Raw genomic sequence first — 11,894 nt, 5'->3', positions numbered from 1 at the left:
GGTTCTATCACGATTAGGGTAATGTAGTTTCCTTGCACTTTCACCAACCATCTAACTTTTAAACGCAGCACGAACTCGTTATCCCAGAATCCCCTAGTTGCTCTGTGTTGGTTGAGAGACAGAGAGAGGGAGGGAGTATCATCTCGGCGATAATGTGAAATGCATGAACTGGATACGTGAGCGCAGCGGTAAGAACTTTTCAAGGGAGGGAGAAGTTGGAAAATGCTGCCTAACCTTTCGCTGCAGGCTACTGAAACGTTTAACAGAGGGTGAAGCTGCAGGAGGCACCGAAATAGTAGATCTAAACTGCAAAGAATCGTTTAGCGTTCGAAATAGTTCACCCGAGTCGTAGTTTTAGGCTACACTACATTTCGACTGGATTTAGAAATAACGGTTGATTTTTTTTACATCCTCCGCCAAGAACGCCCTTTGGAGATAATAGGTAACGTATCCGTCCAAAATAGTGGTTACACTGGTATCAACTGATGTTGCTAGCTTTTCTTGAGTTAGGATGTCACGCCAAACTCACTAATGCAAGCGATTGAACCGTGGTACATCGATTCAGAGCATCCAGATGTGTAGGCTATTCTATGTCAAAGCTGTGTAGTGATTGGCCTTGATAGTTTTTACATTTTTCATAGCGTCATATGGGCCTAGGCTAAATAACATTTCGATAGGGAAGAAATAGGCCAACAGAATATTGTTTTATAGCCTACAGTGACTGCACTGGTACCTTTTGCTTGGGAGACTGTGTAATATTATGTTTTCATGTTTGTTGCCAGATTTCCTGCGGACCCGAGGGCTGATCACACTGAACAACACTGGAAAACATCTGACACCGCTGGTTGTTGTGATGAACCAATGTTAGGTCAGTGAACAGACAACGGAAGATTCCGAAACGTGGAGAACCGTGGGCAAAAAAAAAGAATGAGGGGGAAAACTACGGTTATTCGAGGAGGAAAAGAAGAAAAGGAGTGAGATCTAACAGACTACTTGAAAGTGTGAGGGTATGCACGAGACAACAGGCGTTTGAATAGTTAGAACACAAAATCAAAGTGTGTTTCCAGTAGGCTATTGTGTAAAACTGGACCAAACAGCGGTAGGCTATTTGCAACATCGTCAATATAGCCTAATCCTAACACACGCTGGACACCCCCACCAGACTCGCTGAACTTTTCAAATCAAGTAAAGTTGGAACAACGGGGGTGTTGCATATCATAATGATACATAGTAGCCTACGCTGTTGAAGTGATCCCTGGGTAGAAAAGGGTAGTTTGAACAAATGTCCGCCTGTAGCAGCTCCTCTCCTCAGCCTTTTCCAAGACTCTATCCTGTGGCTCAACATGTCGCTGCCCCACCGACTCCCTCACCATCCCCGAGTCCGCCGGCGACCCTCTACAACCGCCTGTCGAACGGGAGTGTCTGCGCCCCGAGCCCCACAAACTCCAGAGGCTCGTTTCATGGAGTCTCTTTCCTGCTCCAGATTGGACTCACCAGAGAAACTGTGAACCTGGAGGCTCATGACATGTCCCTCAACGCTGTGAAAGACCTGGTGTGCTCGATAGTGGACCAGAAGGTAATATATTATTGCAATTGAGTGAGGGAGAGATCCTAGATAAAAGAGCCCCCTTGGAAGTGTTTAATACGTTATGTGTAGGCTATGTTAAAGTTCCATTAAGGTGCACTAGAGGTCTTGTTTTTGCTCATCAACTAGCCTACATTTGAAATACCACTTTACTTTCTGCTAAACTAGTTACCACCATTCCCATATCTCTCCAAGTTCTTAACCTCATGATGTGCTCTGTAACCTCATGATTCTTGCTATACGCACACATTTGCATGAGCATCCTGTTTGAAAAAAAACTGTCTGAAAACAACACGAGCTGCGTCTTTGCAAGAGTAAAGCTGGTTTGGAAACGACACAAGACAGAAAAGCAGCCGTCTGTGGTTTGCGTTTGCATCTTTGCACAGTTCTGCGTTATCTCCTGTGTCTCGTCCCTGCAGCGAGAGGGTGGCACCTGTGTTTCATGTACAACTCCCTCTCCAGTAGCAGGCACAGGTGGAGCAGTGTGGGTGGGGGTGGAGGCTGAAAGCCATCTTGCCCTAGTTTCCCCCATCTAGATTGGCCTACTGTGATCGCAGGGACTGATAGAATGTTCAGAGATGGCAAGTAACAGCACTGTAAGCATGTATAATAGGAAGGAGGACATTGAGTCCCTTAGCTGCAATAAATATAACACTACTACTTTTGAAAGTTCGATGTTTTCGTCATAAAATGTAAGCCCCATTTTAAGTGCTATTATGATCAGTAATTCATTTGTACAGTTTAAAGATCAGTGAGGTGAGTCATAGTGGATGATTGTTGACAAATCCTTACTCTGGTTTAGTTTTCGCATGATACAAGACCAAACCACTGAATAGGCGCTTCATGTCTGTAGAGTAAATTGAGAAGTTCTTTTGAGAGCGAGACACCGAGACTAAGGCCAGCGCCCGCGCCACACCCGCGTGTTTATAGGCTGGACGGAGGACAGGAAAGTGTGGAGACGGAGGAGGCCAGTCGGCCGAGGGAGTGATGTAACCATTAGATCAGTCGCTGCTGGTCATGACCCCCCCCCACCCCCCACCCCCTTCCCAACTCCAGCCCCCTCCTCCCGCTAAGATGCATTTTCAAAACAAGTGATCCTGGTGGCTGTAGTCCTGTGACTTTTTGTCACAGTAGCAAAGTGTTTGTGGAAAAAGCTAATGGAGATACATTGTACTACATTATTGCAGATAAATTCCTTTGGATTATTATTAGAATGTCAGTGGCTTTGTTGAACTGCAGAACCTCTTTAGTACTGGAGCCTTCCTAGCAATTTTATTGATTGTAGTACTTAGTTATTTTGTGACGCAGGATGTTATTGAGCTTTTGTATTTATGCTTTGCAGTTGTTAGGCAAATCTGTACAGATTTTAGCTGACTTGTTGAAGCATTTTTGTGCCAAACAAAGCTGAGTTATGTTTCCTCTATGGTTGATTTCACCATATATCCTGAACACTCAACACCAACTCTGCTGTAATAATGAACTAGGTGGGTGGGTGAGGGCACATATGAATTACTGCACAGTCAGCCCATCCGTCTTCCTCAAATTGAGAGGGTGTAATGCAATCGCTCTCACATTTAGGCCACAGTGCAAGACCAAACACTTTGAACCGGAGTGAAAGTTAGCTTGGTGTACAAGTTTCACCTTGTAGAAACACAAGTGGTCCTTGTCGGATCTGTGGTCATGTGTATGTAAAACCTTGGGTCATGCCGTAGGAGTGTAGACAGTGGTCGGATACAGTGCGGTGAAGCACCTACACGTTCTGTTGAACACTCTGCCGAATCTCAAAGTTATCCCGGTGTGTTTCCACGCATATAGGAGTGGGGAGGGGGACGGTCCCTTGGGTCTCCAGGAAGCCAGTGGGGAAGTCCCCCTCCCCTGGTCGCCGCCATACTGTCCCGTGCTGCTCCGTCAGAAAACCTCCTCCGCCCCGTTGGGTGCTGGAGTCACAGCTGGAGGAAGCGTTGGGGCCGGTGAACTTGCAGTTGCATTTATTCATGTGGAACGTGCTGTCTTATGAAAGTGACTTACGAGCGAGGCGCCGCACACAATTACAAACCTACAAACGGCGTAAAACCCTGTTTTACACACACATACAAATGCTAAGAGCTTGACCTCCAATAGCTTAGCACAGCGTGAGTCTATGATAATTGCTGGTTGCAAGGACTAGAAACAATGGTGACTTGTGAAAGCAAAACAAGGAGCAGGGCTTGGTGCCCCGCGTAAGGGCTCGAGATTGTGCTCAGCACCGGGGTGGGAGCGCGAGCCCAGGGCCGGGAATGTCTGACTTTGCTGGGGTGGTGCCTTGGGTGTCACCACGGTGCCAAAAACCGATCCCGCTCAAAGCATTTCTGTTTGGCCGCAACCGTGGCCACATGCATGGGATGGAGGGTAATTTGTATGCAGAGATGACTGAGGACTGTATGTTTTGGAAATGCACGTCTTTTAGCATTCGCAGACTTCAGAGGCCACAGTACTTGACTCGAGATGCAGTCATCGAAAATAATATACGAGTTGGGAGTCTTTGTGGAAGAGGCCGGGTAGTTTTTTTTTTTGTCTCTCGAGACGAAGGTGCACTTGGAGGTGTACTGCTGTGCTGTGTGATTAAAATAAACACTCTAGTCGACACCTCTGTGTACGGACAAGTTGAGAAAAGGCAGAAACTCTTTATATAAGCTGTCTGAATGAACAATGTAATCAAAATCCCACTCTGCGGTTCCAGTTCTCCTGGCGGTTTTCTGTCGTGATTTCTCCAGAGGGAGAGCGGTGAACGGCCCAGGCCCGGAGTGCATCGGCCAAAAAGCCATTCAAGCAGAAAAACCCGATTTTGAAATGGCTGACGTTGTCTTTAATGCCAGACTCAATAGCCTACACGATCCTCCATTACCACGACCTTTCTCACAGAGCACGGTTTAAACTTTCACTGCTGTTTTCGGGTTTCATGACGTGATGATGGTGAAGGTTCATGATGCCGGTTTTCCTTAGGTCAGCAATACGGTTAGTAACAGAACTGAGATATATTTCATCAAAATCCCATTTTTATTTCCTGGCCATAACTTTGAGACTCACATTTTGCTTGTGTTTGGACGTTGGGGTCATTTCAAGGCTATGGAGCCCTTGTGTGAGAAATCTTGGGGAGATAAAAACTTGTCTCTGATCTTATGCAGTTCTGGCGTGGCCTTTAATTTCATTGTATTCAGCACTTTTACATGGGCAGTGGGAGCTGCTCATATGTGGTATATCTCTGTTCATGGGCATCTTTACGTCATGTAGCGTAAACTGTGGCTTGTTTAAACTAAATGTCAGCTTGTAATTTTCACTCTTGGAATGGCTTAACCTGGATTTAAGATGTATCATTAGAGCTGTAGAGCTGTCTAGAAAACAGTGCACTCTATCCTGGTGACATACTTTTGCAGCGTCATGTCCAAATGTTTTTACACTTATTTTGTAATTTTGTATTTTGGATCCTGGTTGCTACGTGGATAAACAAGAGCTATAAAACAGGAGAGGCAAGTTTTTTTTCAATTTTTTTTTACAAGCTTTAGACGATGACAGAAATGCGGGAACATTTCCCATGCTGTCGGGACAGGTGGTGGTCCTGACAGCGCTGGAACAGAGCGAGGGTTGAAATCCCCCTAAGTCGGTCTGCAGAGTCCTAAGTGGCCATGTTCAGATCGCCGACTCGTCTCTCGCCTGCTCTTTATTAGACAGTCGAGGGTCATTATCACATTCCATTAGGATGTGGTAAGCTGCGAGCTGCTCCGGCATCCTGGTCGGGAGCCTCCGCTGTGCCTAATGTCTCTCTGACCCTGTCCTAATGGATAAAGCAGGCCGCGGAAGGGCCCGCAACGCGCCTGAAATCCCAGCTATGCGGAGAGCAGGGATGCCAGCGGTGTGTCTGGTCGGGTCTGATTGGGCGGGGGGAGGGGGGGGGGTCTCTGCCTAGCCGGCCATGCTGGGTCAAAAAGTCTGTAAATGTCAGTTAATTGTGACGGTGATAAGCTGTGATGGCTTCCTTAGTCAGTTAGTTTTGTGCATTATCTAAGGTTCATTTCCCCTTTGTGCCGGGCTTGTGGTATATGCTTTAACATGCCTGTGTGTGTGTGTGTGTGTGTGTGCGCGCGCGCACTCATTTGAGAGAGAGAGTGAGAAAGTGTGTATGGGGGGGGGGGGGGGGTTAGACAGAGACAGAGAGCATGTGACTGCACAGTATGTAACAGAAGTACAGATGTTTGGTACATCAAGATGCCTGACTGGTCTATTGCAGCAGATGACTTCATTCAATAAGGATGGTGGATTCAGTCTTCCATTGTGTGACTCCATTTTAGTAATGCACATTTCACGTGTATGTGTATGTGTGTTTCCTGCCCCTCATTAATATTTGCATGGTTTGAGGGATGGTGAAGAGTTTTTTCATCACATATATATATATCCCCCCACCCACCCACTCCCTGTTCTGAGCCAGAAGCGAGATCTTCATTTAGGTCCCATTGTTTTCTCTACAGGAAATTACATTTTCAGTTCCTCTCACTCTGGAGATCACTTTAGTTTATGTTGAGATTTTCTCAACAGTTTTCTCAACAGTTTGTCTGTATAGGCTGTATGGCACATGAATTGAGTATTAATGGTGAAGTGAGATAGACTGTGTACCGCAGTTAAGGTAACCTTTTGGGATTAAGAAAGATCCTTGAGAACTTAAGCGCACTCACACATTTTGATGACACCATCAGGCAAGTACAATCCAATTTAAAATGCGAGACAATTGGGCATGGAACTCTGAAGTTCATTTCAGGCACCTCTGCAGAATCGTCAGACTCTGTAAAGATGTTTAATTCTCTTTTTAAAAATATCTAAGATATTTAGATATTCACTTTACTTTACTTTTATACTGAGGTCTGGATAAAAGTAACGTAACGTGACCGTTATTTACCAGACACTTCTATCCATTCGGTTCCGTTTCAGACTGTAGAAGCGCGGTGATAATAAAGCACAACGAGGAGAAACAAGATCCTGCTAACCATTACATTGTGTAAGTTTGGAACAGGGGCGCCAAAAGGGGTAGTGTTGTTCAAGGTCTTTGATTTTTTTACTTTCACTTGTATGGAACACCCATTTTGTGGTGGCATCACACATCTCTAAACATTCCCTCCCTTGTGGAAAGGGTGGCACACACACATGGTTGAAAATGACCAAAAGCCCTTTAGGTATAGATATGCTCGAAGCTCTTAGTTGGTCATTTGGCACCCAACTCAAAAAGCCCTAAATGCACAGTTAAATGGCGTGTGGGCTGGGGTTGGCCTACCACTAGAGACAGGCATGGGCTGGGTGATCTGGCTGATTCAAGTCCACCCTGCATTCCTCCATGGCTAAATATTGTCAGGGAGGGCAGCAGTCACAGAAGCAGCAGCAGCAGCAGCAGCAGCAGCAGCAGCAGAAGACGCCCTGTCAGGCAGCATGCAGGCTTGGCTCTCAACTCCTCTCATTTCCCCTGCGCTCGTTTTCTTTCTACCCTCCTCTCTTTTTTGGTCTCATTGAAGTTGAAGTCTCTTGCCTTCCTCTGTGTGGGAGCCACATTTTTTACGTCTGCAAACGATCTGAGGTTCAATTAGGCCGAAAAACGATTAGCCTACTCCCTCAGTAGAGCGATCCTTGAGAGAAGAAAGGTTTGTGTTCAATTGTGTCCCACTCCCATCCTTTAGAGCAACACAAAACAGATAAAATGGACAATGGAGGATATGAATGATCATGAACTGGAGTGTTGCATAAGAGTTGAGTTTGAAAAGATCCATTCATTCCCGTATATAAATGCTCTGAGGGACCGATGATTCTGAGCTCTCTTTATGGCTAGACAACATGTACTTACTATATGCAGGTTGAATAAGATTTGCTTCACATTTTACCTGTTATTCAATTAAGCATGTGTTTTTTTGAGCCCTTGTTGTTCTCTGAGACAACAGAACCAGACAGGGAGGGACACCCCCCCCTCACACACACACACACACACACACACACACACACACACACACACACACACACACACACAGACACACAGACACACACACACACTCTATAGTCAGACATTTCCATCAATTAGTAGTACTGCACGGTAATGATGCACAGGTAATCACATGATGGAAAAACTAGATCATTTCTGCTGATCAGCACATACGAGCGTACGTAATCATATTTTTAACTGTACCACAGACATGCTGACCCAGTTAATTTGTATGCCTCTGGGTTAATAGCCTTTATCACATATGTTCACTTGCGATAGCCATTCACATGCAAATATGTGCTAAAAGTTTTATGATATAAAATGCATTGTGGTCATGCCCGCGGGCTGCCTTTGGCACCGAATGCTCAGGGAAATGTTTTTGTTAATGGGTAAGTGGACAGCTGAGTGTTAAGTCAACAGAATATGCTGGCGGGTTAATTCCAGGAGGATGTATCGGTCATTTGTCTGGACGCACAAGGAAAACGTACAGTACATACCCCCATGGGCCATGCAAATAAAGGATTGGAGTGATAAGTGTGTGTGTGTATTTGAAAAGTGAGCACAACTAGGCCATCTGTAGAAGGAAGAGGACATCTTTTTTGTGTTTGAAGGGGTGGTTGTAGGATAATAGTGTATCTGTTCGTGGGGGGGGGGTGACCTTTTCAGAATTTCTTTCCTTCTTTCCTTTTGTTTTTGTCTTTGTACATAGTCTGTGCTATTGTATCGTTTGTGAGATACACCGCTGGACACATCACAGTGGCCTTTTCTTTAGCTGAGTTTGCAGGTTAGTAGAGACCACTGCCAGGGCTATCCAATGGAAGTCAGGACAAACTGCGCCACTGGAGTCCGATAAAGGTCCTATTGTTCACGCACCCCCCCCCCCCTACTCCCCAACCCCCCTCATTTTTTGAGACAATGTTGTTTTTCTTATCAATCGTTTTGCACAGGATGCATAAGACCTTGTAGAGCTTTCAATTTACACTAAAAGGAGTCTGTGTTTGTGTGATGTTCTCGGTTTTATTGGCCAGGAATAGCTGCATTCAGGCCAGCGATGGCTACTGTGGTCAGCGGGGCAGCGTAGCGCGGCGCACGGACATGTGACCGCTGTTGATTTAAACTGAGCGTGTCCTTGGGGGCGCTTTTCCTTCTCTTTGTCTCTCTGCTCCTTCCACATGCTTTATGCTCAGCTCTGTGTTGTGTGTGTGTGTGTGTGTGTGTGTGTGTGTGTGTGTGTGTGTGTGTGTGTGTGTGTGTGTGTGTGTGTGTGTGTGTGTGTGTGTGTGTGTGTGTGTGTGTGTGTGTGTGTGTGTGTGTGTGTGTGTGTGTGTGTGTGTGTGTGTGTGTGTGTGTGTGTGTGTGTGTGTGTGTGTGTGTGTGTGTGTGTGTGTGTGTGTGTGTGTGTGTGTGGGGGGGGGGGGGGGGGGCATAATGAACAGAGTTGATGTTCCACCCGCTTGCTCACTCTCTGTATCCCAAGAGTCTCATACACACACACACACACACACACACACCCCATCGGCATCGGTAGGGTTTTATTTGTTAGGCTGAGTGGAGATGAGGAGTTTGTTGTTGTTGTAGGTGCCTGTCACTGTGTCCAGTTCTGGACCCTTTGTTTTCTGACCCTATGGAACCCAAACCAGATATATGATCTCACCTGTGTGTGAGTTTGTGTGTGTGTGGTGGGGGGGGGGGGGGGAGTGGTGTGTGTGTGTGTGTGTGTGTGTGTGTGTGTGTGTGTGTGTGTGAGTGTGAGTTTCTGTGTTGGTATACAACTGGAGCGGGGGTGCTTGTGTTGGACATGATTGTCTTGTGTAAGGTGTAAGTACATGTCCATGTGTATGTATGTATGTTATGCTATTGAGAAGAGATATCCTGTCCGTGTGTGTGTTTGTGTATCTGTGTGTGTGTGTGTGTGTGTGTGTGTGTGAGCAGGCATGGGGAGTGAGCGGGACAGTAAGTGTGTCTGCTTGCGCTGGACTTCCTGTTTTCTGCGTCGCCCAAGTTCCCCCCCCTGTGCAGCTGCAGAGTCTGCTGGAAGTGATTTCACATCACAGGGAGACAGCTGATGTTTGCCTGCAGCAGCAGCAGCAGCGTGATTTTCTCTCTCTCTCTCGCTCTCTCTCTCTCTCTCTCTCTCTCTCTCTCTCTCTCCACTGCTACTCCTCCTCGCCAGAAAATGGAGGGAATGCTCCAGAGAAGAGCTCGGCCTATGAATACTACTCTGTTTGGATGAAATAGTTTGACTTTAAGTATGCTACGTCTGGAATGCAGAATGTAATGGCTATACCCACACAATTATGCCTCTTATGCACTAGGAACTTCAATCAGATAGTGTTTACTAACCAGTAGAGTAGACTTTTTTGTTGTGTAGTACATAGTAGGCAAGTTGGCTGTGTCTCTCTGCGTACTTTGGGGTCTTTAGAACACACCCTATATGGGCCGTGTGTCTGGCCTGAGAACAATGGGCCTCATTTTAAATCACAGCTCTGCCTAAACTCCGAGCGAGCGCAGAGAGAGAGAGAGAGAGAGAAAGAAATTGTGCAGGATATCGCTCGCTTGCGTTCGTTTGCTTTCGCTCTCTCTCTCTCTCTCTCTCCATCTGTAATAAGCGCTTTCACAGTGCGCTTAGGCTCATGCGTCGGGAGGAAATTCAAAGTGAAAAACAAGTGGCTCTGACTGCCACCCTTTGTCAGAGGAGGGCTGAATGAGATGAGAAGCACAATGTCCTCGTGGTAGACCGTATGGATGGAGGAGGATGATCAACGTCCTTGAAACCCCAGGCGGCCATACCTTTTTTTCCTTTTTTCTATTTTCTTTTTTACAAATTCTTTACCTCACCCTGGGACATAAAGATGTAGTCCCACGGCTGGGCTGATTGAGTGCAGCTGCGCTCGCTGTTGGGGTGAGGGTTTCTGTGGACGTTTGAAGGGAGCAGGAGATGGAGAATGAAGCCGTGTGTGTAAGCGTGTGTGTGGGCGTGTATGTGTGTGTCATAGAAGTGGGTTGGTGTGTTGGTGAATGGGTGGGTGCACTTCTTAAAGGAAAGAGCTTGTGTGTGTGTGTGTGTGTGTGTGTGTGTGTATCTGTTTATAAGGAAACTGATCTTTATTCACTTCAAAGCTGTGGCTTGGTTTATCTTTATTTGCTCAGGGGTCTGTCTGAAAGAAGTGGTTTGCGGCAAAATTCTATGAGGGAAATTTGTCTCCATATGTATCTATAAAACATATATTGGTGTGTGAGTGTGTCTAAAAACTGCATGCGGGCGCATAGTTGTGTGCCTGTCTTGAAAATGCACATTTGTGTCTGTGTGTGTGTGTGTGTGTGTGTGTGTGTGTGTGTCTTAAAGAAGGATGTGAAGTGTGTGGCCTCCCTCTTGACTTACTTGCACACACTAACCCACAGTCAGCACTGGGCCTGTGTACTGTAGCTCCGACTGTAATTAAATCTGAAGCGCCGTGTGAGGATTACTACGCCTCTCCTCTCCTCTCTTCTCCAATCCCGCTGCATCTCTCTCATGCCATGTGCGAGGTGTCAGACATTGGCCTCGGAGTCAATTAAAAACAACATCAACACAATGGATGTGTTGAGTTATGGGTTTCCTTTGAAACCGTTTGAAGTATTTACAATCAATTTCGCGATGGAATGTTGCCTACAGCCCTGATCATTTGAAGATGAGCTTCAAGCTCCCGGGCCCTGTACCGCTTTTGGTTGTAAGGCAAAGTTATATTTCATTAAATTCTCTGCTTTGGTCCAAAGCCTGGATAGCAAAAATAAAGTCCAACAACATCATCATCATCAACAACAACAAAAAGACACAGAACAGTCAGTGTTCATTCTTGCATCATGGCTTTGAGACTTGGCCTTTTGTGAAGTTCTGAATCTATAGGAAAAACGCAAAGCTGTGTTTACTCTCATTTTCCGGCAGTTGTAAAGTCATTACGGCTGTAAAGACCGGTAACCTCCCACGCGCCTCAGTATGTGGAAATGCCATATTTCATCTTGTGTCATGCAGGTCTCTAATCTGCACGCTGTGGGGGCAAGCAGCCTCCTCCGTCTACGCCACTCCGGCTTCCCGTCCATCTGAAGCTAGACCCCCATCTGCCATCTCTCTCTCTCCGTCTCTTCACTTCTCCATCTCTCCATCTCTCTCTCTCTCTCTCCATCTTTCTCCCTATATGTATATCTATCTATCTATCTATCTATCTATCTATCTCTCTCTCCCTCTCTCTCCCTCTCTCTCTCTCCCTCATCCTCTCTGCTGCTTATATCCCAGATAGGTGGCTCTGGAGTCTCAATTGACGGATCTGGCTGCAGGCC

The 11,894-nt window shown here is 46.2% G+C and overlaps 1 protein-coding gene across 5 annotated transcripts in view; it reads left to right on the top strand.

Annotated features, from left to right (window-relative positions):
• The first annotated feature begins 63 nt into the window (after positions 1-63).
• Positions 64-11,894, top strand: part of LOC134098438 (serine/threonine-protein kinase D3-like) — a 42,373-nt gene continuing 30,542 nt past the window's right edge. For 3 of the 5 annotated variants that reach the window (XM_062551488.1, XM_062551487.1, XM_062551484.1), the window contains exons 1-2: positions 76-442; positions 783-1,576. In XM_062551488.1, the coding sequence (XP_062407472.1) occupies positions 1,283-1,576 (294 nt within the window). In that variant the 5' untranslated portion in view covers positions 76-442; positions 783-1,282. Of the gene's footprint in view, positions 443-782; positions 1,577-11,894 lie in introns of all 5 variants that reach the window. The other 2 variants (XM_062551485.1, XM_062551486.1) reach the window with 2 other exon arrangements.

The sequence above is a fragment of the Sardina pilchardus genome, chromosome 12 (genome assembly GCF_963854185.1).
Source record: "Sardina pilchardus chromosome 12, fSarPil1.1, whole genome shotgun sequence".
Classification (NCBI taxonomy): Eukaryota; Metazoa; Chordata; class Actinopteri; order Clupeiformes; family Clupeidae; genus Sardina; species Sardina pilchardus.
This window is presented reverse-complemented; position numbering and strand designations above follow the sequence as displayed.